This window comes from Myripristis murdjan, chromosome 9 (assembly GCF_902150065.1).
Source record: "Myripristis murdjan chromosome 9, fMyrMur1.1, whole genome shotgun sequence".
Taxonomy (NCBI): Eukaryota; Metazoa; Chordata; class Actinopteri; order Holocentriformes; family Holocentridae; genus Myripristis; species Myripristis murdjan.
The window spans coordinates 16,848,061-16,873,315 of record NC_043988.1 but is presented as its reverse complement, the minus strand read 5'-3'; the positions used below and the strand labels follow the sequence as shown (position 1 = coordinate 16,873,315).

The window sequence follows — 25,255 nt, the reverse complement described above, 5'->3', positions numbered from 1 at the left end:
CTTCCACCATCACTGACTACTGACCTGTCTTCCTGCCAAACTCAGTGTGGTATGTGTGTTACCAAACAAGGCCTGACCTGCAGACAAAGTGTGTGCCTTCAAAGCACACGTTAAGAGGACACAAGTATGTATATAGGATGTGTGCGTTTGTGCTGTGACAGCCAGAAAGACCCTGCTTCAGACATGGAGGCCTATACACACACACACTGAGCAATACCAGACAGGCTCTGGACGACTCCTTTATCTAACTATCAGGTACTCTACTCAGCGGATTCACACAGATAAAAATGGTCAAATGCAACTCAGCTGATCCCCTGTCCAACAGAACGTGTACTACTGTTGACCGCGAACCTGTGTTGCAGCCCTGTTTGGTCAAAGTAGTGCATCATGAAGGGCTTAGAGAGTCATCTAAGTGTTAGTGAATCTCCACTCTCAGTGAAACTGGCCACAGATTTTCACTCTTCGCGGATGAATACAGAACTGTACTCAGTTTCTATTCTTTTTTTACACAAAATACAATATGTTAAAATAATTATGATATAATTACAGAACTGTACAAGATAACTTTCTACTCGAGCTGGCATTGTAAATGAATAGGTGGACAAATGAAATGCAGTAACACTCCACAATGGCTTATTCTTGTGTATTAACTTGAATATTAATCCATGGAAATGATGCGCTTACTGTATACAATAATACTTTGCGAGTAATGACTTAACCCTTTTAACATATATATTACAATATATAGACACATATTACTTGGGGTGTAACGACATAAAATAAATTCAAAATGTAAAAAAAAGATATGTATTAAAATATGTAGGAGCTCCTGTACCAGTACAGTAAATTATTCCTTATTGCATCCACAGATGTCTGGCTTTGAAATCAATGTCAATGAATTTAACACACACACACACACACACACACACACACACACACACACACACACACACACACACACACACACACACACACACACACACACACACACACACAATGTGTAACAACTTTTTAACTTTTTTGTTACATTTCAATTGACCACTGCATTTAAATTAGTACACTCCTGTAACTACATTATGTATCAAAACATTTCCATCAAATACTAGTACAGCATGATTATGCACTGAAAGTATTTTTCCATAGTTAAATGCACAGGTTAATACACTGGAATAAGTTCCTTGTACAGGGAAGTGGTACCCATTTTTTTTCTTTCTTTCTTTCTGGTTTAACTCAAAGACAGCAGAATGACTGAGATGGAATACCTTAATATTAATGCTATTGTTAATGAATGCCTTTGTACAGTAGTGGATAAGAAGCTTTTCATTCTCCTGTTTTGTAACTTATGGTATTTAATGTAGGTATTATTATTGTATTTAGAGGTATGAGAAGACTGGCAATATTTTTGACTATTTAAAGTAATTTTGAACTCATGATATTAAAGAGGTACCTCAGGCTTATGATGTTTGTAGATTGGTGAGACTTGTGTGTTTGCAGTTGAAAGGATTTACCAAATGCTGGTGAAAATGATCAGGAGATACATCTGTTGGTGCTTCAGCCAAACTGAATTCTTTGTTCCATTAAAACAAAGACAGCCCCACCAGGCTGAGAACACACCTCTGTGAACTGAGAAATGCTATGTTTTGTATTCAAATACAGTGACTGCAGAATTCAGTGTATGTGTGGAAATTGTTTTTTTTTCTGTTTTCAAATCAACACACATGAAACAAACGACTAATGAATTTGGTTCACAAGGTTTTATTCAATTGCAGGGGCAAAGTTGTAAATTAAAAAAACAACTGAAAATGGTGAAAATGAATAAATGAAAATGGCAGGAGTAAAGGCAAAAGGTATTCTTGGAATAGTATCTCTATACACTACATGTAAAAACAATTGCAATGTTTAATAAGTCCATAGTTTTAGGTAATCAAGCTGAATTCATCACCGATTATGTAGTTTTTTTTTTTGTTTTCCTTTTTGCTTTGTTTATCAATCTGTGTTACTGCACTTTTCTAGTGACTGACCGGCTTATTCAGACAGAGGGTCATATAGTCAGCCTGTGTGGCTAACAGGTCTACATAGCAAATGTTCAGAAGCAAACACATCACAAAAGGTTTTGGCTGGAAATACTTTGGAAAAAAGAGGATACAAATGAAGTGAAGAAATGTAACACAAAATAGTAGTTTGCTGAAAAGCTGCATTCGGATAATTATATAGATGAGGGTCAATGTAAAACACGATTGTGTGCTGCTAACGTCAGTCAGGTGATGGTTGGCTCATGGCAAAGATGTCATGTTGCTCCGAGCCCAGCTTCCTGAAACAGTCTTACTACTGAGGACATTTTGGTCATTGTTCAATGAAGCAAACCTCAGCACTAAGATGCTGTGGGGAAACTCTGCCATGGTCAACTACAGTGGCATCAAGTCAAGTAAGGTCTTGGTTTGGTTCAAGTTAGAGTCAGGTCAGGGTTGGATTGTGCTACATGGCAAAGGTACCATGGAAGAACATTGTGTTGACAATGCCAGTGGCTGAGACACACAATGTTGAGTTCAAGTCCAGAATATGTAAAAGTGCCTCAGATTTGCTCTGCCAGGAAAATGATATTAAAAACTTTATTTAACATTGAGCTATGTTCAAGCTGTACAGTGTGCCATATATTTGCATGCCTGCTCTTCCAACTGTAGTGTCTCCTTCATGATAAATCAGATCAGTGAATGAACATTGTTTTGCAACAGGATCTGAACACACACAAGTGGAAAAAAGCACAAATAATTGCATCGTTGTTTGATAGTGTGTGCTCTGGCTATTTCAATTTCAGAGCTCAGTTTATGAATCCACATATTTCTGCGTCATGTATACAAGAATATTTGTGTGAATTTCTGTGGTGATCAGCCTCCTGCTGTTTCATTTCATCCTGTGTAAACAGATTCCTGTCACAATTTATCAGGTCCAATTCTATATGTTGCTCAGTGCCCTTAAACATATTTGTCTATTATCACAGACACAATGCCTCACCAGTGATAAATACAAACAACAAAAAAGTTTTGTACAGATCATGTAATTTGACACTGTGGGTATTGTGCGTCATGAAAGTGCTAAAAAGGTGGAGTGTGTGGACTCACTTTCACATGACAAGTGTATATGAGTATGAGTGTGTGTGTGTATGTGTGTGCGTGAATGCTTGCTATCCCAGTGTTGTGAGTAACAGGCCTCCTACTGTGTGCTTCTGCCCACTGAGGGGAGAGAAAGAAAGGCAGAAGAAACTGCATCAATCAGGACCTCCTACTCCACAGCCCACAGCCAGTCCCTGCAGGCCTGAGAGAATCTCGCCTCCCTCGTACCAGCCTTCATTTACACAGGCGTGACTGCTACCACGGCTCTAACATGACAATACCACATGCAAACGTCGGGAATCACCAACACAAACATGTGACCAGCTTTCTCCTCCCTCCTGCCTTGCTAACAAAACATCAACAAACCCTGTAGCTCCGCACATGAGCCTCTCCTCCTCTAGCTGACCGGCTCCAGTTCAGAGATCTGGTTAGATTTAGGGCACCACATGATAAACCCACTGTGACTCTCCATGTCTCCCACTAGCCTGGCCATATGCTGCAATCAGACAGATGAAATGAGCCAATCCATATTCACTCATTCAGAGGGAGGGAGCAAGGGAGGAGGGGAGAGTGATTGTGGGGTGGGGTTGGGAGCAGTGACAGGCTTGCTGAGGGAGAGGACAGGAGGGGGGAAGGGCAAGTATCCGGTTTGACATACACTGGAGGATTTATCATTTGTCAGATTAGAAAAGCAGCACCCACCCCCCAACACTCTCCCCCAGCACCACACCCACATGTGGCAAGAGGAAACCAGCTATGTAACCTTGCATAGCCTGAGGTCAGACTGCTTAGTTAGGAGTAAAACTGACATTGTGCTGCCCCAGCTGACACGGGGTTCCATGGTGTAATGGTTAGCACTCTGGACTCTGAATCCAGCGATCCGAGTTCAAATCTCGGTGGAACCTACATTTTTCCAACTTCCGAAATAAGACCAAATTACATACCACACCCATTTCATATATTAGTTTCTCAATCTTGGACTGCCTTTTAGAATGAAGGGAGAACCTAACACACCTTACAAACCTGCAGTCGTTTGTATGAGGCATTCAGTTTCACAAATAACTCAGTGCAGTATGTTGGTGTAAAATGTGTGTGTGCTGTTAGTCTGTGAATGTCATTGCGGCCCCACAGGGCCAATGTAGAGCTTTTAAACAGTACAATTGATTTCATAAACTCAAGATCATAATGGTATGATTATCGTCTAATTATAGACATAAAAGCACAGTTACGTACAGTAGAAATAAACACTAACAATGTCCTTCACCATGGTGAATGTAGTGTGGAAAAACAAATGAACAGGTTGACCATAGACAGTTGGAACATTTGGTGAGTTTGTGACAAGATTCGGTATGACTCAGGCCCTGGCATAGTCATTGGGTACATGTGACTGGGCTGTGCGCGCTTGTCAGTGTGAGTGAGAGAGTGTATGTGCATGTGTGCATTTATGTGTGTGTGTGTGTGTGTGTACATAGGACAGTACAATGTGTGCAGTGCCATAGGGTGCAGGCATCTGTGAGTGTGTGTTATTTGCTGTTTGGGAGCCTGGAACCCTAGCTCTCCCAGTCTGGGCAGGTCAGCCCGTCGTCATCTGAGTCGGACTCCGGCGAGGCCTCTTTGATACGTCGAAGTGCCTCATGGATGCTCCTGGTCAGAGGGTCGGTGGAGGGCGGGAGCTCTCCCTCCTTTCCCTTTTTCTGGGGCACACGCCTCAGCTTGACGCCTCGGCGAATCTGGGCCAGGATGCTGTTGGGGTCGTCATCGCCCTTGGCTGGAGGCAGGGGGCGCTGCTCTACCTTCCTCAAATGGAAGCTGCCTCTCTTGAGGGAGGCCAGCACCTCGTCCATGGGTGAGCTCACTGGATGTGGGGGGAGGAGAGAATGAGAAGACAGATAGTGAGTAAAACACCGCTGGGATGTGTTTGGGGTTGGGTGATGTATCAAGATTGTATCAGTGTCATGATAAGAGACTAGATATTGACTGGGATTTTAGATACTGTAATATCATGATAAGGCAGATATGTTTTCTCCTGGTTTTAAAGGCTGTACTATTTATTTGCCTTCACCTACTTGGTCATCTTATCCATATTACTAATAATTGTTTATTAAAAATATTTTGTGTGTAAATATCTTTTGAAAGCACCAGTAGTCATCCCTACAATATGGTCAGGATCGATATCAAGGTATTTGGTCAAAGATATAGTGATATTTGATTTTGTCCAGTATTATGGTGGCTCCTTCTTGTACCTCTCCTGCTGTGGGCCTCCAACACGGGCGTCTTCTTTAACTTCTTCCTGGCGCTCACCAGTTGGCTGCTGTCAAAGAAGCGAGGAATGAAAGGGCCCAGCGGGGAGAGAGAGAGCTCTTCTGCCTGGCCCTTCCCCTCGGCCTTCTGCCGCCCCGGGCTCTCAGAGGGTGACGGCTCCTCCTTGGGCGGAGGAGGAGGCGGAGGGGGAGGTGGTGGAGGAGGCGAAATAGGGGATGCTAGCAGCGATGGCAGCGAGCAGGGCGAGCAGGAGGAGTCGACGGGACTGGGCACAGGTAGAGGAGGCAAGGAAGATGTAAGGGCAGCGGCTGGCTGGGTGGTGAGAGTGGAACTAGGGCTGGGGTCTGTCTGGACGCTGGTACTCAGACACACGGGCTGGTCCTGCATCTGGACACAAACAGAGTCCACACGCTCCTCTCTCTCCCTTCCTCCACCCATTTCCCCGCTCCTCCCTCGCTCTCTTCTTCTGCTGTGAGCAACACGCAGACGAGTAGACTTCAGGATCACCTGACCTGGGTACCGCTAAAGAGAGAGAGAGGAAGAGAGAGAAGCAAAAAGAGACAAGAGGAGAAATGGTGGTAACTGTAACAAAGGTCAGTAAGAAAGATAATCAAATATTCCAAAATCCAGTTTACTATCATGTTGACATACTGTGCAACCCAGGGTACTGCACTTGCCTGTTTGAAAGTGCGTAGTCTGTCAAGAGTTTTCTGTCTCTCTTGACTAACTCGACTGTTCTTCCTCTCTTCATCTTCCTCTTCCTCATTCTTCTGCCACACAGAAGAAAAAAGTGAGGGAACGAGAGAGAGACAGACAAAGAGAAAATGAGGGAGAGAAGAGAGATACTGATTATGCTGTGCAGGTATCAATGAACAAACTAGTCTCTCACACTAAGATAAAATAAAAAATAACAAAAAATAAAAACAAAAACATAGAAAACATCTACTAGCAGGACCTGCTGTGATGTGACGTCCTTCTGGCCAGCTTGACGTTTCTGCTGCTTCGCCGTGTGATTGGACACACAGATCTCCTGCAGAAGTAAAGAGAGAAGTGCAATACTAATACACCCTATTTGCATACACAATTGCAATACAAAGACATTTTTAATAGTCTCCTGGTTTAAAACACAGCATGAATTTCTAATTGCAGTGTAATTTTAGAGGTATAGTCCTATTCCACCAAATATCATTACACCATCAATCATGAGAGAAATACTGTCACAGGCTTCAACCATATTGCCCAGTAGGAATGAATGTAAATTAGAGTACATACCCTCTTGTTCCTCAGATAGGAGCGCTTGGCAGTGATGCGCCCCCTCCTGGCCTCTAGCTGTCGCGCACTGACCTGAAGTCTCCTCAGCTCCTCTCGCTCAGCAGCATCGTCTTCTCGGATGGCATCTGGACTCTCATAGGTGTCGTAGTACACCACTTCATCCTGACGCTCTGGACACACACACACACACACACACACACACACACACACACACACACACAGAGGGGCAGGTGATGTAATGTCTGACACACAGCACATAGTTGTGCACTGCATGCTGTATAGTAGCAGAACATCTCTCAAAGAAGCTAATTTGAGAAAGAAATGCAAACTGAGCCAATATAACTCTGTTGCAAGCCTGACAGACACTACATCTTTTTTCAATACACTCACACACACACACACACACACACACACACATCCACACCTGTCATCTGTCTGCGTATGCTGTCCAGCTGAGCTGTGAGAAGCAGCTCTTCACACTGTAGTATCTCGGCCTGGATGTCATACAGATGGAGCTGGAGCTCATAGTACTGCGCCTCCATGTGGTCTAAGCGGGTCATTGCATCCTCACTGCTACACAGACTCTGCATCTGAGGGAAGAAGGTCAAAGGGTGTCATAAACCACCCTGTGTATTTGTAATGAGTGAGAAGGTGTGTATTTATGTTTGTGGGTGTTGTGTGTGAGCACCTCCTCCCGCAGTGTGTGCTTCCTCTGCTCCAGACAGATCTCTCTGGCTCTCTGGAGCTGGAGGGTTTCCTTGGCGACCGAGTAGCGCAGCCTCTCCATGCGTTCCACCGCTGCGGTCCACGCAGCCTTGCCAAACTTACGCTGATCCACCTTCATATGCTCATACACCCCTACACACACAAATGGACACACACACAAACACACAGGATGGGTGACACAGAGGATGGGTGACACACAGGAGGTGGTTGCATGAAAATTCTATGCAGTAAAAAGTTGTGTGTGCTCAACTCGTGCCAACAGTGAGTCACCAACATGATCAAATAACTTCAACAGTGAGAGCGAGGATGAGGAGTGCGGGCCAGCAGCTTCCCACCCACACAACAAAGGAGCTACATTTTTGGTTGGATGAATTAGGCCTCATAGGAGTGAGGCTTTCTTTATGGTGCAGAGGGAGACATCTATTGGCCACATTTGGGCATTACAAATTCCTCCTTTCTGATGTTCATTTGGAATCATTTACTCATTTGTTTTTTGATCTAATATATGTCAGATAGACCAATCAGTGGCTGGGGAAACCTGGGATGAACAGGGGTGTATTGTGGAGTGACAGGACAGAGACTCTGTTGGAAGAGCTCTGTTTAATCAATAGGTTGTCCTTGTTTCCTCCTGTCAAAGCACGGTTGTCCGCACTGCCTCATCAATATCTAATCACATCAGCTCTGGCGTTCAAAACCTCAAACAGGTCAATGCCCGGCCACAGCCACCACTATGTGTGTGTTTGTGTTTGTGTTTGTGCGAGTGGGATTAATCTCAGTTATTCATCTGATGCTTCAGTGACAGTGACAATGATGACATACCGCACCTTTCTGAGCTCTGGCAGTGATCTCAAAGTATTTGACAGTGAACTCCTGGATGTTGAGGACCGCCTCCTGAGCCTTCTTCTGCCAGTCAGAGTCCTCCTTTTTTAGAGCGTCAATCCGCCGCGGGCCCAAGTAGTCATTCTCCAAGGAGATCTGTTGAAAGGCCATGGATGCGTTTGAATTTCTTCAGTCAATGAGACCAGCACAATGCCATGCTAACCTTAGTAAACGAGTATGACAGAAACAAACCTGCAAAAATATAGTCTGAGGAAGAACGTAGAGATAAATACATTGCACTTAGCCTACAAATTGAAAACACTTGACCATCTCTTTAAAACATGTACAGCACACCCTTAGATTGTCTGAAAGTTTGCAGCAGACCATGCAATGTATGCAATTCATTATATCCTGTGTGGCGTATTTGTTCCATCTTTAGGTGTCTGACCTGGAACTGCTCTGTCATGTTCATGTTGCAGTCCATGTGATACATTAAAACACTGAAAAAAATGATTGATTTCTACTCACTGAATTTTTTTTTTCTTTTCAAGGGGATTTTTTTCTTTAAGTTACAGATATTGTGGTGTATTGCAGCTCATTATCTGATAAAATACTGGATATTACAGAATCTCCTGTATCATGATACCGTCGTTACCGTGGATAAAGTGTTGTGATAGTATTGTATCACGAGTTACCCAGTAATTCCAAACCCTGATACTATATACACACACAATCACACATGTACAACGGTCATCACCATGAATTGCCATAACCTGTGTACAGCCATGCTAATTGCAAAGTTTACTGTCAGATGTATCTAAGGCTTTAAGTTTTAGCTTTTGGAATATATTCAGTGATTTGTGTAGATGTTAGCTGTTGCTCACAGGTTACTTTAGAGTTATTCAAATTGGACAAAGTTTTCAAAAAGATCAAAACTACACGGAATTGGTGTTCAAATAACACACTGTCAACATGTTTTTGTGTTGTACAACATGTTTAAGTGTAAAAACACGCATGTGTTAATTTTGAAACACACTGTGTTAATTAAAGAGACATTTTATGTGTTTTTGACATGTTTTGACTTCCAAACACATGGCACTGCAGTCCGGTGAGGGACAACAGCTGGGTATCAACCAGTGATGGGAGTAACGGCGTTACAAAGTAACGGCGTTACTTTTATCAGTAACGAGTAATCAAAGAAATTACTGTTTCCCCCGTTGTAACGCCGTTACCGTTACTGACAATAAAATGCGCCGTTACTTGCCGTTACTTACTACTAATACTTATTATTATTATTTTACTATCCTGTTCGAAAAATGTGCGTCTTGTGGAGAAAAAGCGGTGTGTCAATTTTCAAACCGGTCGGACTTTGCAGTGTTTCGTAACTTAGCAACATTTATGGAGAATTACTGAGCACAAATTAAAGGAATTGTCTGTGTTCTCCGACGGCAGAGCGGATAGTTTCGCTGCCTGTCGTGCAGAAGACCACGGGTTCAATTCCCCATCCTGACTAACTGACATCACTACTTTAAGCTATAATGAATTACTTTTTCAAAGTAACGTGCCCAACACTGACAATGATAGATGAAATTTGACAGCAAGGTCCACACTGAAACAGCAATGCAAAAATATGTGCATTAATAAGAGGATTTAAGAAAAGAAAAAAGTAATCATTAAAATTACTTTCCCCAGTAATTGAATTACTCTTCTGCAGCAGTAATTGAGTAGTAATCCAAATTACTTTTTTACAGAAGTAATTAGTAATTGTAACTTATTAGTTTTGTGAGTAATTGGTCCCAACACTGGTATCAACAGATTGTCAGAGGCTAAAAAGGTGCAATTTGAGCTCAGGAAAACATTTAAAAATGTAATCTCAGCCAAATTTGATAATTTTCCAGGAACTATTTTCAGGGCATTTCATAAATTTTCCAGGTGTTTTCCATGACTGGGAAACTAGTCCATAAATTTCCAGGTTTTCCAGGACACATGGGAACCTCGATTTATAATTGCATGTTTTCTGAATTGATAGGGATTTAGCAGCTGCGTGTTACAAACAACATCAACATGTAAAACCTATATAGTCCAGTCATTTTATGAAAAAACCTAGGACAAATTGCAAGAGAAGCAAACTCAACTGATTCTGTATCCTCAGTTTGTCCTGAGTGAGGGAAAAAAAGTCCCAAGAAATCCCATTGGTGGAAAGTTTTGAAAATCACCTATTTATGACCACATATTACCAAAAAACACTGTTTTTAACACACAGGGGAAAGGGTTCAAAATTTTACTTTCAGATATCACTATAAAAATTCATAAGTTGATTACACACACAAAGACAAGAAAAAAAGTCAATTACAAGTTCTTTGAATTATTCTGTTTACACATGCATATCACACATTATCTGATTTGATATGTGCTAATAAGGAATATAAGGAATAAATGCCAGAACAGATATTTAAACAGTGAATTAAAAGGTTACTATATATATAGTAACCTTTAAATTCACTGTTACATAGTAACCTTTTAATTCAAGGTTACTATATTCCCCAATTTTGGCCTAAAATTACTGGACTAATTTCAACACACACAAGATCAAGAGAAAGACCAACAAAGGATCCAATATTGATGGCTTATTAATACATAAATACATATCAGCCAACAAAAGAACATCTTCCTGTCTCAAACTACGGTAAGTTTTGATGACCACACTCCCTTTATCTTTTATTTAGTGATTATTAGAGTCTCAACTTTAGATGAAGACATGCACTTAGAGTAAAAGCTTTTCTCCTTTCTTACCTATCTACTGTTGATGGGTCTGTTAACCACTCTTTGGAAACTAGTTTTTCTATACCTGTTTCTTTTGCTCTGACAGCAGTTTCTGGCTCTGTAGCAGAAGTTAAAAATAAGAGAACTAAAAGAATATAGTATGAATTGTGGGCTCTGATCCTGAGAGCTCTTTCATTCTTTAGTCTTCTCTTTTTCTATGTGCAGACTATAACCTTACTAATCACAAAAACAGAGGGAGGATGAATAAACATATTGCAGGCAAGACAAAAGAAAGAAAACTAACAAGTACCCAAGAAGATAATGGAAGATAGGCACTAAAGGTTATAGAGCAACCCTTGGCGACCTCACCTGGCCTCAACTCACACTGCATTACACAACATGGCATCAGTATTATTTACCAGTGCGATCAGTGATGTGAGGGTGCTCACAGTCATTCTCCTCTCCTTTTTTCTTTAATCTTTAATCACACAGAAGAAAAAAAAACAACATGTAAACTACTACTGCCGTGTCCTGAGATACTCCCTCCTTATCTGTGAACATCATACATCTGATCAGTTTTTCTGGATGAGCTCATGGAAACAAAGAGCATGCATGTGCAACACACACACACACACACACACACACACACACACACTTGTATTTGGCACCCTGACAAAGACACTCATGGCCCCTTTGACAAAAATGTGGGGTTCCATGGTGTAATGGTTAGCACTCTGGACTTTGAATCCAGCGATCTGAGTTCAAATCTCGGTGGAACCATGACTTTATGAGAAAACCCACAATCCAACACCAAGTTCCAAAACAGAATGTAACAGCAATAATAATCTCATATATGCAAACATCGATGATGACAGCATACATAAACTAACCTTTCCTCTAGAGAAACACTATCAAAAATTGGAATAGAAAAACCAAAACCTAACATGCTGTTTGAGGCTAACAGACATTGGTGAATGTCACTTTCATTTACTGTCTTCATAATGTGTGTGTTCTCTAGTTCAGTTAGACTGTAAATGTCATTAGAGGCTGGTCAATCTGACTTGAACCTAATTTAGTACAATTATCAATGGAAACTTCATTTAAAATGAACTAGCCACTCGCCATAACGGGAGAGGGAAACCCAAATTTATATAAAAGAGATGCATTTGTTGAGGTACAACAAAGAAAGAGTAAGACGTTTATCAAACCATACTTGTTAATTAATATTCTTCACAGTGATGATCTGATTACTACAGACTCACATAGCCATCTTCAACTTCATTTATTTGTTATTGTTTTCACTGGCAATACTCTTGTGCCCTTTTGCATTTCCTGTTGCAGCCACCATCACTTCATTTCATTTCATCTTGTTAATGAGGGGATCATTTGAATTTTGTGATTCATGGGACTGGCAGATTTCTCTGAGGGGGCAGTTTGATGTAATACAGTGCAACACACTGAGGAAACAGAAAAGAGCTGTTTTTTCCCTTAAGAAACACTGTATCATGTTCAAGATAATGAGACGCTACTAGTTTGCATATGTGGCAGCCATTGGTAGAGACCGCACCCCTGTCCCTGGCTAGATGTGTGGTTCATGGTGTGATGGTTAGCAATCTGGACAATGAATCCAATGACCTGAATTCCAGTCTGAGTGGAACAATGTTTTTTTTAAAGAAACTACCATTCAGAAAATCAGAGACTGAAAAAAATAATAATCTGAGAAAAAACTGAATAGAACAAAGAAAAATGTGCAGTTTGTAGTAATTACAAGATAAGACCATACTGCTTTCCTTACCACATGCACTTTAGAGTGTGTGGCTCAGTGGTGTAACTCTGTGTCAAGCAATCTGAGTTCAAAACACAGTGGAGCCTTGACCAGAGTGAAAGGGAGACATATGATACATAGACCTGGAAAAGGTAATATAAACCACTTTTACATGGTGACTGCAAATGGGTTAGCAGCTCAAATCCTGTCTGGAGACTGCTTAAATACAAAGGAGCTCATGCGGGAAACTGTTTACATGTCTGTTGCATGTAATCATCTCTTTGGAGTGTACAGTGGTGGTTTCTTCTTTCACACTAACTGTCAACCTGAAAAGCGTAGAGCTGCCACCTGCTCATGGGATGGTGAACGGTCCTTGGGCAGTGCATTTTTCACTTCACTTAGCAACAACAGATTTGACTTTGCAATACTGAGCACATATGTTGTGTATCTGTTCAATGCCTCCCTCAGTATCATTCTTCCATGAGCTGATTTGACTAGGTCCATACTGTGAATTATCCCCCTATGGCAATCTTTTTTTAAATCAGGAGACATTTAACTGAATTCCTACACTGCCATCTAGTTGTTGGGTTAAGTTCATTATGTCTTCACTTACTAAGATCATCTATAGGTTTTCTTTTGACAGACATATATGATTTGGTTATTTAGTAAATAACCAAATCATATATGCCTGTCAAAAGAAAACCTATAGATGATTGCCATCTAGTGTGTGGATAAAGTGCATACATTGCCTAGGCCTTGGCTAAATTTCTCCTGTTCAACCCTTTTCCCTCGTGTTACTGAGGGAACAAGCACATGACATAATTAATGGGCAAAAGTGAAGCAGGCTATGAATGAGGATAAGGTACACATTGTTGGCTTCAATTTGAAACAATATCCAACCTCATTTAATCAGCGGCTCAAAGAAACAAAATCTTTTTTTATCGGCAGCTATATAATGCCAACAGTATTTGGAAAGATTAAAATTACATTCAATTAAGAATGACAATGAGAATTATTTTAACCTATTGTACAGTTTCCAACTAGAGCTGGCCAGTAAATCAATGTTATATTGATATTGTGATATGAGACAAGATATCGTCTGGGATTTTGGATATTGTCATATGATAATATGCCATATGTTTTGTCATTTCCTAGATTTTAAGGCCTCATAATAGTTAAGGGATGCAAACTTATTGGACTGTTCTAGTTGTTCTGTTATTTGCCTCTACCTGCTTGGTCATCATATCCACATTACTAATGTCTGTTTATCAAAAATATATTGTGTTTAAATATCTTCTGAAAGCGTCAAGTCACCCCACAATGTCATCACAATAATGATATCTATGCATTTGGTCAGAGATGTTACATTCGATTTTGTCGTTAAGTAGAAAATTCTATATTTATAATCATTACATCCCACAACATGTATGTACTGCAACAATTACTGAGAAAGTCATACTTCCTGAAAAGCCTCAATATATCAGTGGTCCACCACTTTATACCTGCGCTTCACATAGATGAGTTTGATTTTGTGTAATGAGAGAGCCGGCCCAGAGACGCTGGAGAGAAAGGAAAGAATATTATCAGCAGAGAGAGGATTGTGTGAGTACACAGAGACACCTTATCTTTGTACTCAGGTTTGATGATGAACTCGTAGTCAGCGGTGTTCATGGTTGTTGGCTAGCACTGTGAAAACTGGATCCTACAATCTGAGTTCTAATGCCGGCACGACCTGCACAGGATACACCGACACTGCAACACCATTCTTAATCTAACAAAGACCAAGGTTAGGTGATGGGCATACAACTGCTGTGCCTCTACAAGGTGAGATTTGAACCATCAACCTTCTGGCCCAGTGTCATCTAACTATCCCATCGAGCTCATGCTGTTCTCTTAATGGTAAGCAAGAAAAGAAAACATAAATACAAAAAAGCTATAGAACACCATACTACACCTGGCTCACCAACAGACTATAAATAGACCATGGAAGTGAAGGTTTACCCAGCGCTTGTGCACTTCCTGCAGCAACTGGTTCCATGGTGTAATGGTTAGCACTCTGGACTCTGAATCCAGCGATCCGAGTTCAAATCTCGGTGGAACCTGTCAGCTTTACGATTTTTTTTTTTTTTTTTTTGGTGTGTGTGTGTGTGTGTGTGCTTCTTCTCTGGAAAAACTACAGAGTGCACCAGACGGGAAGAGAACATGCTCTGAGAAAACACAACTAAGCACTGAAGAAGTGGATTGAGGGTAAAAGCAAACACAGCTGACTGTAAACTTTGACCCACTGCCAAACGTGGTTTCCTGCTTTGTGAGAGGAAAGTGAGAGGGGAAGATATGCAGCCCAGCCGTCGCTGTTGAGCCTTAAGGCTGACTAACCATTGCTGCGGATATTTAGGACTTACAGGCCATACTGAGTTTTTATTAATGTGTAGCATGCTAATCTTACAAGAGAGTCAAGGCAACACTAACTGCAAATCTCTAACAAAAATTTCACTGCACAAAAATGCTAAGACTGGATTAATGTGCTAAAAGCTCGGAATTTAAATAATCAGAAATTGGCTCAGGGAAGTGAGTGAGTAAACAGACAGCTGACATTAAATTGTACACTGTCAGTTTAACAATTCTGGACAAAATCCCGAATGAAAGTTTAATCCAATCAATAGCTCCATATTCTATCACCAAGTCATATCAATCACCACAACATAACAATAGATTTTGTTCATTCAAACCAAAATTCAGGAGCATTTTCTAATCTGGCATGCATCTGAATTTGTTATTATAAGAAGTGAATTTGCTATTGCATGTTTTCATTAGTTTGGTTGTATTTGCAATTATTAATCAACAAAACAAAATGTCTCATATGGCCCTGCTGTTCAGCTATGTATGTATCGATTTAGGGGAAAAAACACATAATTTAAAAAAGTAATTTAATTTCACATTTAAGTGGAAAAGTAACCCCACATTGGTTGTGTAATTTTTCTTTTCTTCCTACAGTGACCGTAGTATACCGTCATAGAAACTCCACTGGAAAAAAGTGGAATTATCTCACTCCACTGACACAAGATTTCACACAGTTTAATTGAATCTTGACTCATTGTTTAATTTCCTGTCTTTGGTCTACTTGCTCTCGAACCTCTCACTTTACCGGATGAGCAGGCTAGAAGTTCTCACCTCCCCAGAAGGACTGAGCTCACAGGGTTCATCCAACTGCACCTAAGAAGACAGGTGTGAAAGCTCCCCGGCTTAACTCAGCCCTGCACCTTTTCATTTCTGTTGCCTGGTGCTGATCCCAGTGTGTGTCAACAGCAGCAGCTCCAGTAAACCTATAGGCCCAGACACAGCATGACTTATTCATGTCTCTGTGAGACTGCAGGAAACTGGAGACCCGTGAGGCTCCATTCCAGCTCACAGGGTGTCACTCAAACCCCAGCTGCCGCATTCCAGAAGCAAGAGAGACAATATGGAAAAGGACAAAAAAATTAACAGGGGTTGGACAAGAATGTATGTGTGTGTGTGTGTGTGTGTGTGTGTGTGTGTGTGTGTGTGTCTGTGTCTGTGTGTGTGGTGTGTGTTTGTGCACGTTTGCTCCTTTGTTCACATGAGGCTTTTTATTACTGATGTGCTGTGAGTGAGTCAATGAGCTAAATATAAATGTGCCATCAGCACTGCAGCAGTCTCTCCTCCATTTATCCATTAAACAATCTCCTCTTCTTTCTATAATGAAACATCTCACCACCCATCCTCGTGCATACAAGGTTTCCTAACCAAAAGGCCGGTGTCCAACACACGCACACACACTCACACACACACGCACGCACACACACACACACACACACACACACACACACACACACACACACACACACACACACACACACAGCGCAGAACATATTTTAAGGGCATGGGAATTTCCTTTGACCATCCATTGTGTTTTACAACTGTTTGCATGTCGTGCCTGTAGAGAAATAGAAGGCTGAATCAAGGCCCACCTGCATAACAACCCATTTCCCATTAGGGATGTTCAGGATTTTGTGGGCCGATCCCATCACCAATCTTTTTTTCAGGATCAGCCAATACCAATAATGTAATTTTTTTTTTTTTTTTTCCCAAAAAATTTTGACCCTAACCGTAACTGCTGTCTCTTCTTGAAAGTGAAGTTATCAGTATTACTGTACCCATATTATTACACTGTTATTACATTTTCTTATGGCTTAGAAAAAGGTTGGCCATTATTGAACACATCCCATGACCAGGCCCTCCAAATATTATACAGTACAGTACAGTAACATTTATGAGATATATACTTCAGTATATAAAGACAAATGCTAAAGGGCGTGTTTTCAATTTCGCAGCCTCTCCTTTACTTAATGAGAAGTCAAAGTGCCAAGTTCACAGGGCCAACGTTGCTTTCTGGGTCTAAAAATTAAACAATGCACCAGGCTTAACATGTATATATGGCGGAAAGAAAATTTTGTCAATACTGTATATAAAATATTTGTGACAGTCTTATGTGCTGTATGAGGTACAACCAAGTAAAATATCTTGACTTTTTAATCTATATTCCTACAGTTCCAAATTTGAAATGTGCAATAAAACAAGTCAAAGTTCCATCTACAGCAAAGTTAACCATGCTGATTCAGAGGGCACTGCAGCAGCTCAGTGTGCATACCCCTCATCAATGCTGAGTCCTTACCGCAGCGGCCTGGGTTCAAGTCTGAGCCCAGGCCCTTTGCTGCCTGCCATCCCCTCTCTCTCCCTGCCTTTCCTGTCTCCTTCTACTGTAAATAAAGCAGAAATGCCAAAAAAGAGAGGAGAGAGGAGTCCCTCTCTGACACAACAGAAAACCAGAGACATCATGGCCACGACTAGCACATCCACACTATAAATACAGATATGTAAACATAGGTCTCTGTGTTATAGATTGGTTAACCAGATCAGCCAATTTGGCGAGTACCAATTGTCTCATTAGCGATGAAAACTGGCTGATTTAAATCAGCGGCTGAGCCATCTGAGTGTCCCTACTTCCCATGCAAGCGCTCAGTTTAGCCTGCTCCTAAATAACCCCCTAACCCAGAAACAAATCCCACATGTTTCACACAGTTTGCAACAACACCATTAAATAGCAGAGGCAATAAAAACACAAATAATTCAGTCATGTTCTCTTATTTGTATTTTACCCTCTATTCTTTTCCCTGCTCTTCAAGATTTTATTCAATTCAACCAACCATCTGTGAGTTTATATGTGCTTGTCGGTGGAGGCTCATGAGTCAAAAAATTGCGGAGGCTTGGTATAATGCATCATAGCCCTCAGCAAACTGTAAATTCGAGAATTTGGCCCAAAACTGTAAGGCTAGCAATTGAACTGTACTCAAGACTAAAGGAAAAAGTCCAAAAATCTTACGAGGATCAGTCTCTCAGTCCACTGTGGACCAGCCTCCATGCTTTTGCAGCTATGTACATACAGTATATTCACATTGTACATTAATTTTATGTTACCTTGATCTGTTGTCTACGTAGCATTGCTAGTTCCCTCATGTCTCTGAAGGGCTGCAGCAGGTACTGGTACAGCTGTGTGGAGGCCTCCAATAAGCCTCCATATGCCCGGTCTTCCTCCTCATACACCTCCAACAGCTCCACCATACTGTCCATGGTCCTGTGCTTCTCCAGCAACTGCATCACACACACACAAACACACACACACACACACACACACACACACACACACACACACACACATAGAATTACTTTTGGATACACATAAGCAACCTTCAGAACTGGAGAATGAGAATGAAATACAGACGAATATACTCAAGATGAAGTGACATTTAAAATCTGTTGGTACACTGATAGAAAGGAACTCACAAAATGTATTGTTTTTAATTTATAGACTTCAGAGTCAAATAGTTGGGGTTTGTCACGAAATACAATATAAAAGCGGCAGACAGCCATGCAGATAATCAAATCAAAGTATATGAAATACAGGACATCTTTCATTGTTACTCAGCACAGAATGGACAATTGTTTTTCATTGGCACTGAGGTCAAGTGCTTTGTGTGGTTGTAAATAATATGGGTGTATGTCTGAGTGCTGTCTCCAAGTGAACAGTACATGGCTGGACAGAGCGGGGCCCTCTCTGCTGCTGGGAATAAGATCGATATGCATGCACGTTTCTGTCAGACCAAACAATCCCGCAGGCCACCAGTGAGCATTGAAAAAGCCATCAACTTAGCCCTCAAATGGAGTGGAATGATCAATAGGCCACTGTGTGTGTGTGTGTGTGTGTGTGTGTGTGTGTGCATAGGTGTGTAAGAGCTACCACCAAACACACTCCTCCAGAGTGAATGCCACTGTGACTTTGTTTAAATTGACTCAACAGCACTTTGACTGCAGACACAAAAACGTGGACTGTGATGAAATGCCGGACAAGATCAACAGCTCCTCCTTCGTCTTCAACATGAACACACCTTAGAGCAAATTGGAAATCCCATACAGTGACTGACATTTATCCAAACAATCAGAGCTGATTAAATTAGGTTGGTTGGTGGAGACTCTGAGACTGATAGCTCTGCTGTTTGATGTTTCTTGTTCAGGAAGGGCAGTGAGGCACAGCTTCCTGTGTCTGGTTTTCTGTCTCTCTTCATTGTGTGTGTGTGTGTGTGTGTGTGTGTGTGTGTGTGTGTGTGTGTGTGTGCATGCCTTTCTGTGTGTGCAGTGTTTTCCCTGCCATTATAAGACTTAGGTGCAGCACCCTAGTGTTTTTGCACAGCGCCCAACTTGATTGAATTGTGTGGAAGGAAAAAGTTTTTAGTACAAAAAGCTTAAGATAAAAAATCTACCAAATAAAAACATTTTGCCTGTCAGTCTGTGGATGCACACCCTCCCAGGTGGACCCTCGCACGAATGTGAACGAGTCAAATATGAACTTGCATTTTCACAGAAAAGGTTTGCTATATGACCATTTTGCTTGCAGTCTAGTCCTTTGCTAATGTTCCAGAAAACCACAGTCAGGTCAGCTGTGGTTTCAGATGAGAGACAGAGACGGCAGCGGTGGTCGAGCAAGCTAAAGAGGGAATGAAGAGAGGGAGTGGCAGTGGCAAGAACAAAGGAGTGAATCACAGACATAAAATGTTGTTTTCTGATTGTTTCATGGCGGTTACGTTCTAGAGCACAAATAAACACCCTCACACCTCCACACAATCCTGCGTGATCAGTGACGGACTGAATGTTCATGCAGTGTCTCTCCCACTGTCTCACACACAAACACATAGCGGACCCTCCGCCCCATGTTCACCAGTGACACAGCACCTAAGCAATCCAAAAAGCCAGGGAAAACCCTGGTGTGTTTGCAGTCTGTGCGAATGGGAGTGGGTGTGGGACTGATATAGGATGGAAAGAGTCGTGGGTGATTCGTCTCTGTTCCTCACAGACTCCTTTCTCTGCCAAAAACAGAGCTGGGAGGAAACGCCTTGGCCAGATACTCACATAAACACACCACATCACAATAAATGGATGCAGATTCTGGTCTATCTCTGCCTTTCGCACAAACTGTAAACTCACACGCAGATATCAACACATTGTGAGCTTGCTACACTTAATGCTGGAGACACTGTAAGCTTAAAGCTTTATGCTCTCATTCTCCTCTTCCCTCCCCGAGGAACTCTTGTACTGTCTGGCTCCAAGAGTCAAGGCCGCATTCATCCAAGACCATTGATTAGTAGGATAATTTGAGAGCGAGTAACAACACAATGTATGTTTATATTAAGAGCAGTTAATCAATCATTGGCTGCTGCTGGTATGTAAGCCAAGCCGCTGCTGCAAGTACTTGCACTATGCGTATACGTCTGGAGCACATCTTACTGTCTGTCAGATCCTGTGTTTGCTAAGTCTACGCTAATTGCTGACTGATCGTTTAATCATTGGGACTGAGGGACTATTGCCTAGATTAAATATAAAATACCTTTACTGAAGTGTTTTATAACATAAGAATTTAAAAAAACTTTTGCAGTACAACTTTGAAAATCATATGCAAACTTCAGGTATGAGTCATTTAAATAGAAATGAGCCATTACGTTTTAGAACAAAATAATCCAAGGCCAATCCAATCTGATATATCAGGATGTAAATAAAAGGGTGAAGGTGTTCTTGTTCTTGTTTATGTTGCCGTTTGTTTGCTTTGCACCATAGTGCTGGGCCTTTAGTCTGATAGTTCACTCCCCTGTCAATCCCTAGGCTATATTCTACCTAGATTCTGCCTATATTCTATCTAGAGTGAGAATACAGAGATACAGAGAAATATATACAGGTGCAGAGAAAGAAATCCAATATAACATCAGATATTAAGTAACTCAGTGTCATTAAAAATTGAAATACAGTGTGTCACCCAAGTCCTGATGTTATAAATAACCAAGAGTGGCCCGATACCAATGGTGGTGACACTATATTCTGAATAATTAGGACACATTAAATGCTGACAGTCTGCAAAGTCATGTTAGCAACCTATAAATCTATCAGCCAGCCTATCAGTGAGTCTATTGCCGCTATTCTCAAAGACGATGACTTGGCACATTATTTTGGCAAACAGGCAGATCCTAAAAGGACAAATGTGCCTGGACATGTGCCGAATCTTGTCGAAATTCTGTGTGTGTGTGTGTGTGTCTGCGCACTTGATCCTGTCAGCTGTGTAAGCAACAGCCATGCTGAGTATACAATATTCCATGCAGGAAGTGTTTATAGTTTCACATAATTTCACAAATTCTTATCAGCTAGTCGATGAGTTTGCTCCTCCTAAGTTATTATCTTCTATATAAATGCCTGCATCTGAATCCATTATTAGATAATGAACACAATTTCCTTGCCAACTGTCTCATCAGTGAGTAGTGGTTAGATGACAGATGCTCTCATTTCTCTCTCTATATTTTGTCTCCCACTGTGCTTCTAGATGCTAGATTGCATGTATACATTGTTCCACAGGATGCATCCGGGACATCTGGTGGCCTCATCTCCCTCACAGACCTCCCAGATGGTTCCTTTCATCTTTCACCTATTCATGCAGGATCCAAGCTAAGTTGGCTTTTTTTTTTTTTTTTTTACCATATGAACATGATGCTCACAGTCTAGCTTACCAAGAGTGCCCCCCTTGCAACACATGCAAAGAAGCGTTACTTGACAAAGTTACAACTGACACATTTATTACAAATTCACAGTTCTGGGCAAACACTGTTCTGGGCAAGATATGCCCACTGACTGGTTGGAAAATTTGTTGGACCTATTGCCTATTCACTAAAACAGCTTTGAAATGGCAGCTGCAAAATCTTTTACCCAACCTTATGTGGGCATATCTTGCCTAAAGCTGTATTGGGATTCATTAATAAGGCATCAGTGAGAGTTTAGGATCATTTGGTCTAGTTGATTGTCTTTTTCTTCACAGAATAAAGTTTATTCATCATTTTAGGCTGACTTTAATCTTGATCTTTAATCTTTATAGCAGATCTTACTAGGTATTCTCAAAATCAGACAAAGAAAACATCACACCTTACATAGTTTACATAATTGTATACCACTGTCAAAATCAATGGCCCCTTTGTAACTGAATACAAGCTAAATGTGCCACCAAATACATGTGATCTTGCAATGGACTAGCTGTGGCATAGCTTTGCATGTTAATCTCATTTGATATGCTCCGTTGTTTTACACTTACACTACAGCCTACCAAGTGTTTGTATTTCTATTTTGACTTAATATTTACAGGGAAGCAGGTGCAGGGAAAGCGTGGCTGCCATTGGTCAATGCACTTCAACACCAACTATTCCACTGGAGCTGCTCATTGGTCAACAGCAACACAGACTGGTTGTGCTGGGCAGCTCCCAGGTGTCCATGTGTGGGCTTGTGTGAATGCGAGGCGCTGCAAAAGACCCTGATTAAATAAGAGAGGCAATGGCAGGATGCTTCACTCACCTCTTGCAGATGCTTCCTTGCACGGTTGAGAGCCTCCTCGTAGCCGGACTGCCTCAGCTCGCTCAGGCTCTCGTAGTATTCATCCGGGTCGTCGTTTTCCGTGAACAGCACCTGCGACAGGATCTTCCAGCCGCACGTATCGAGCGCGTGGCCCAGGTACACCTGTAAACTGTAGCAGAGCTCGTCCATTTCGGTCTCGGACACCTCCGCCGAGCCGAACAGCACCGTCCACATCCCCGCCGGCTCCTCAGGGAAGACCGGGAGGCAGGGCTCCAGGTCCGAGTTGACAGAGCACAGCTGCAGGTGGACAGTCCGGAGGTCCTGGAAGGAGAAGAGCCCGGCCCAGCTGCAGTCCTCTCTGCTCAGACTGTCCAGCTCCTCCAGGTCCACGGTGTCCACTGTGGAGGAGGCGGGCTCGTCTTTCAATGAGTCCAGCACCTCACTGTCAGGGCTGACCGGGGATGCTGGGGCTTTGCTAACAGCTGGGGTTTTCACAGGGCTTGATTTCGTCGCTGTCGCTGATGGAGACTTCGTTTTGGGGCTGAAGCCTTTAGCTGCAGCTCCCATCACTCCTTTGCTAGGGCTCCTGCTGGTTGCATTATCTTTGACGGGACTTTTGGGCCATTTTGTTTTATCCTCCTCTTGGGTCACCGTCGTCGTCTCCGCCAAAGGGTCCCTTCCAAAGCTTCTCCTCTGCACCGTCCTGTTATGACACGTAATGGCAAATTTGCCCTCCACTTCATTCCAGGCGACGATAAAAACGAATTTGTGTTTTTCCTTTTCTTCAAACGCATTCGGGCGAACGGCTACCCACCCCGACTCCAAATTATCCTCCATTGTGAAGGACATACTTGCAGGATCCAAAGTGATGAGACAAAAATAATGTAGCTGGTCGCACCGACAAACCTACGTAGGCACTCTTGTTTAGGAGTGGAAACGATGCGAGTTACCGTGTTATCGCTGAGTTACCGCGGAGTTACGACGTTGGGAAAAATGCCGTTTTCTCCCCGAGGATATTTTGGCTGACTGGCTATCCTTTGCTCAAGCGGATGGATTTGGAGCAGTGCGGTGTCGTTTCCCATCTCTGGCCCACCTGCTTTCTACTCGAATGTCTTCCTGCCAGTCCCTGCCTCTTACATTTAGCTTTTTCATCAGCTTTCTGACAACGCACGATTCACATCTATACATCATGCGACCGTTTGTTTACCAGGTCCGGCGGTTGATCCCTCCGTCAGCTGTGCTCCGTTATCCCCGATCCCTCGGCTCATGAGCCCCCTTCTCATCACAAACTGGAAGCGGGGTCTAAAAACGACGTACATCCTTCAGATACCGCTGTAGGCTGAAACGATTAATAAACGCAAGTAGGGTCTTCCTCCGATTCCACTTTTTAGGATGGCTTCACATCGTGGCCAAGATCCTGCCAGTGTTTTCATCTTCGTTAGCCCGGAGTCAGACGGACCACATACGCAAAATACTTGCGCTGCGTTCAAGTGCTGCAGAAATATAGGAATTCCTGTGTTAGGCGCACACGAGAAAAGTGGTGAATGGTGGTTAATACCGACTGGACAGACTTATATTTTTAGAATAAATAATTAAAATATCCCGTTAGATGCCTGGGGTGCGCTTCCTCAATCATCTTCATTCTGCCACTGCTGCACAAATCTCTGTATCCCACCACCACCCTAGGGTCAATACTAATGTCTTTGTTATTTGGCCAATTTTGTTGCTATTTTCCTTTCAAAAACTCTTTAATATGACTGCTTGAAAGGAAATTAAGCTAATAGCCAACCATCAAGCCACAGACTCGCAAAACAAGCCCCTGCCTGGGTGAAAGCCAGAGCTTGTCCCGCGGGTCTGCAGCGAGACGTCAGACAAACGACCAGCTTCCGAGGAGTACATGAAGGTAGCATAAGAATCTCAACTTGAGCAGGGCACGTAGGGACGTGGTGACGTTTTCAGCTCTGTAGGATGCGTTTGCATCCGATCTGTGATCTCAATAGGCTTCATGCAAGAGCTATAAAGGAACAAATACTATTTAAACAAATAGCACTTTATGAAATGGTTTCTTTAGCATTTGAAAAATGTCATAATATATTAGTTATTACATATCTCCGAGTATTCCTTGTAAGATCTTGCTTCCGACAACAGGATGTCGTTCCCCACATATGATTTGTTACACATTCAAATGTTTTTAATAGGAAATACTGTTGAGCCCTGAACTAAAGTAATTTTGGTGGATAACGTTTACCTCTGGGAATCAATTAATCAAGTTTGTGCTGTGTTGGTACAATGAGGGGAAGAAATCCATGTTTATTTGTTACTGATGTTTTGATTTATTATAAACAAAACTGGATGTCAAGTTAAGGCTGAACTGCAACGTGGAATGTAGGTAAGACTTTAATACAGTGCTGGCAAAAACAGAACTGCAGGAGGGAGCCATGGCATAAACCAAAGAGTTGAAGTAGAAATGTTCAAAAGTCTTTACCTAACACCTACCTGGGATGTGAACAAGACGCAGGCTGTCATATTTGTCACTTTGCTGAGTCCCTCATGTGCATTCACCTTTTCGGCAGTGCAATGCTGG

The 25,255-nt window shown here is 42.0% G+C and overlaps 1 protein-coding gene and 3 non-coding genes across 4 annotated transcripts; 3 read left to right on the top strand and 1 right to left on the bottom strand.

Moving 5' to 3' along the window:
• Positions 1 to 1,687: 1,687 nt before the first annotated feature.
• LOC115365613 (junction-mediating and -regulatory protein-like) lies at positions 1,688 to 23,902 on the bottom strand. Its single transcript, XM_030060700.1, has 10 exons — positions 22,672 to 23,902; positions 18,214 to 18,387; positions 8,195 to 8,345; positions 7,333 to 7,502; positions 7,069 to 7,234; positions 6,645 to 6,814; positions 6,328 to 6,402; positions 6,050 to 6,142; positions 5,354 to 5,894; positions 1,688 to 4,965 (listed from the first exon to the last, which is right to left on the bottom strand). The coding sequence occupies exons 1-10, from the start codon at positions 23,518 to 23,520 to the stop codon at positions 4,661 to 4,663; spliced, it is 2,694 nt and encodes an 897-aa protein (XP_029916560.1). The 5' UTR covers positions 23,521 to 23,902; the 3' UTR covers positions 1,688 to 4,660.
• On the top strand, positions 3,944 to 4,015 carry trnaq-cug (transfer RNA glutamine (anticodon CUG)). The gene has a single exon. It is a non-coding gene; the product is annotated as a tRNA-Gln (tRNA).
• On the top strand, positions 11,661 to 11,732 carry trnaq-uug (transfer RNA glutamine (anticodon UUG)). Its single transcript has one exon. It is a non-coding gene; the product is annotated as a tRNA-Gln (tRNA).
• Positions 14,748 to 14,819, top strand: trnaq-cug (transfer RNA glutamine (anticodon CUG)). The gene has a single exon. It is a non-coding gene; the product is annotated as a tRNA-Gln (tRNA).
• Positions 23,903 to 25,255: the final 1,353 nt, after the last annotated feature.

Coding starts and splice junctions, on each gene's coding strand:
- LOC115365613 (XM_030060700.1), bottom strand. CDS start 23,520: ATGTCCTTCACAATGGAGGATAATTTGGAGTCGGGGTGGGTAGCCGTT. Junction 7,503..8,194: donor CACTGCCAGAGCTCAGAAAG/GTGCGGTATGTC, acceptor TTGTGTGTGTAG/GGGTGTATGAGCATATGAAG. Junction 7,235..7,332: donor AGCACACACTGCGGGAGGAG/GTGCTCACACAC, acceptor TTCTTCCCTCAG/ATGCAGAGTCTGTGTAGCAG.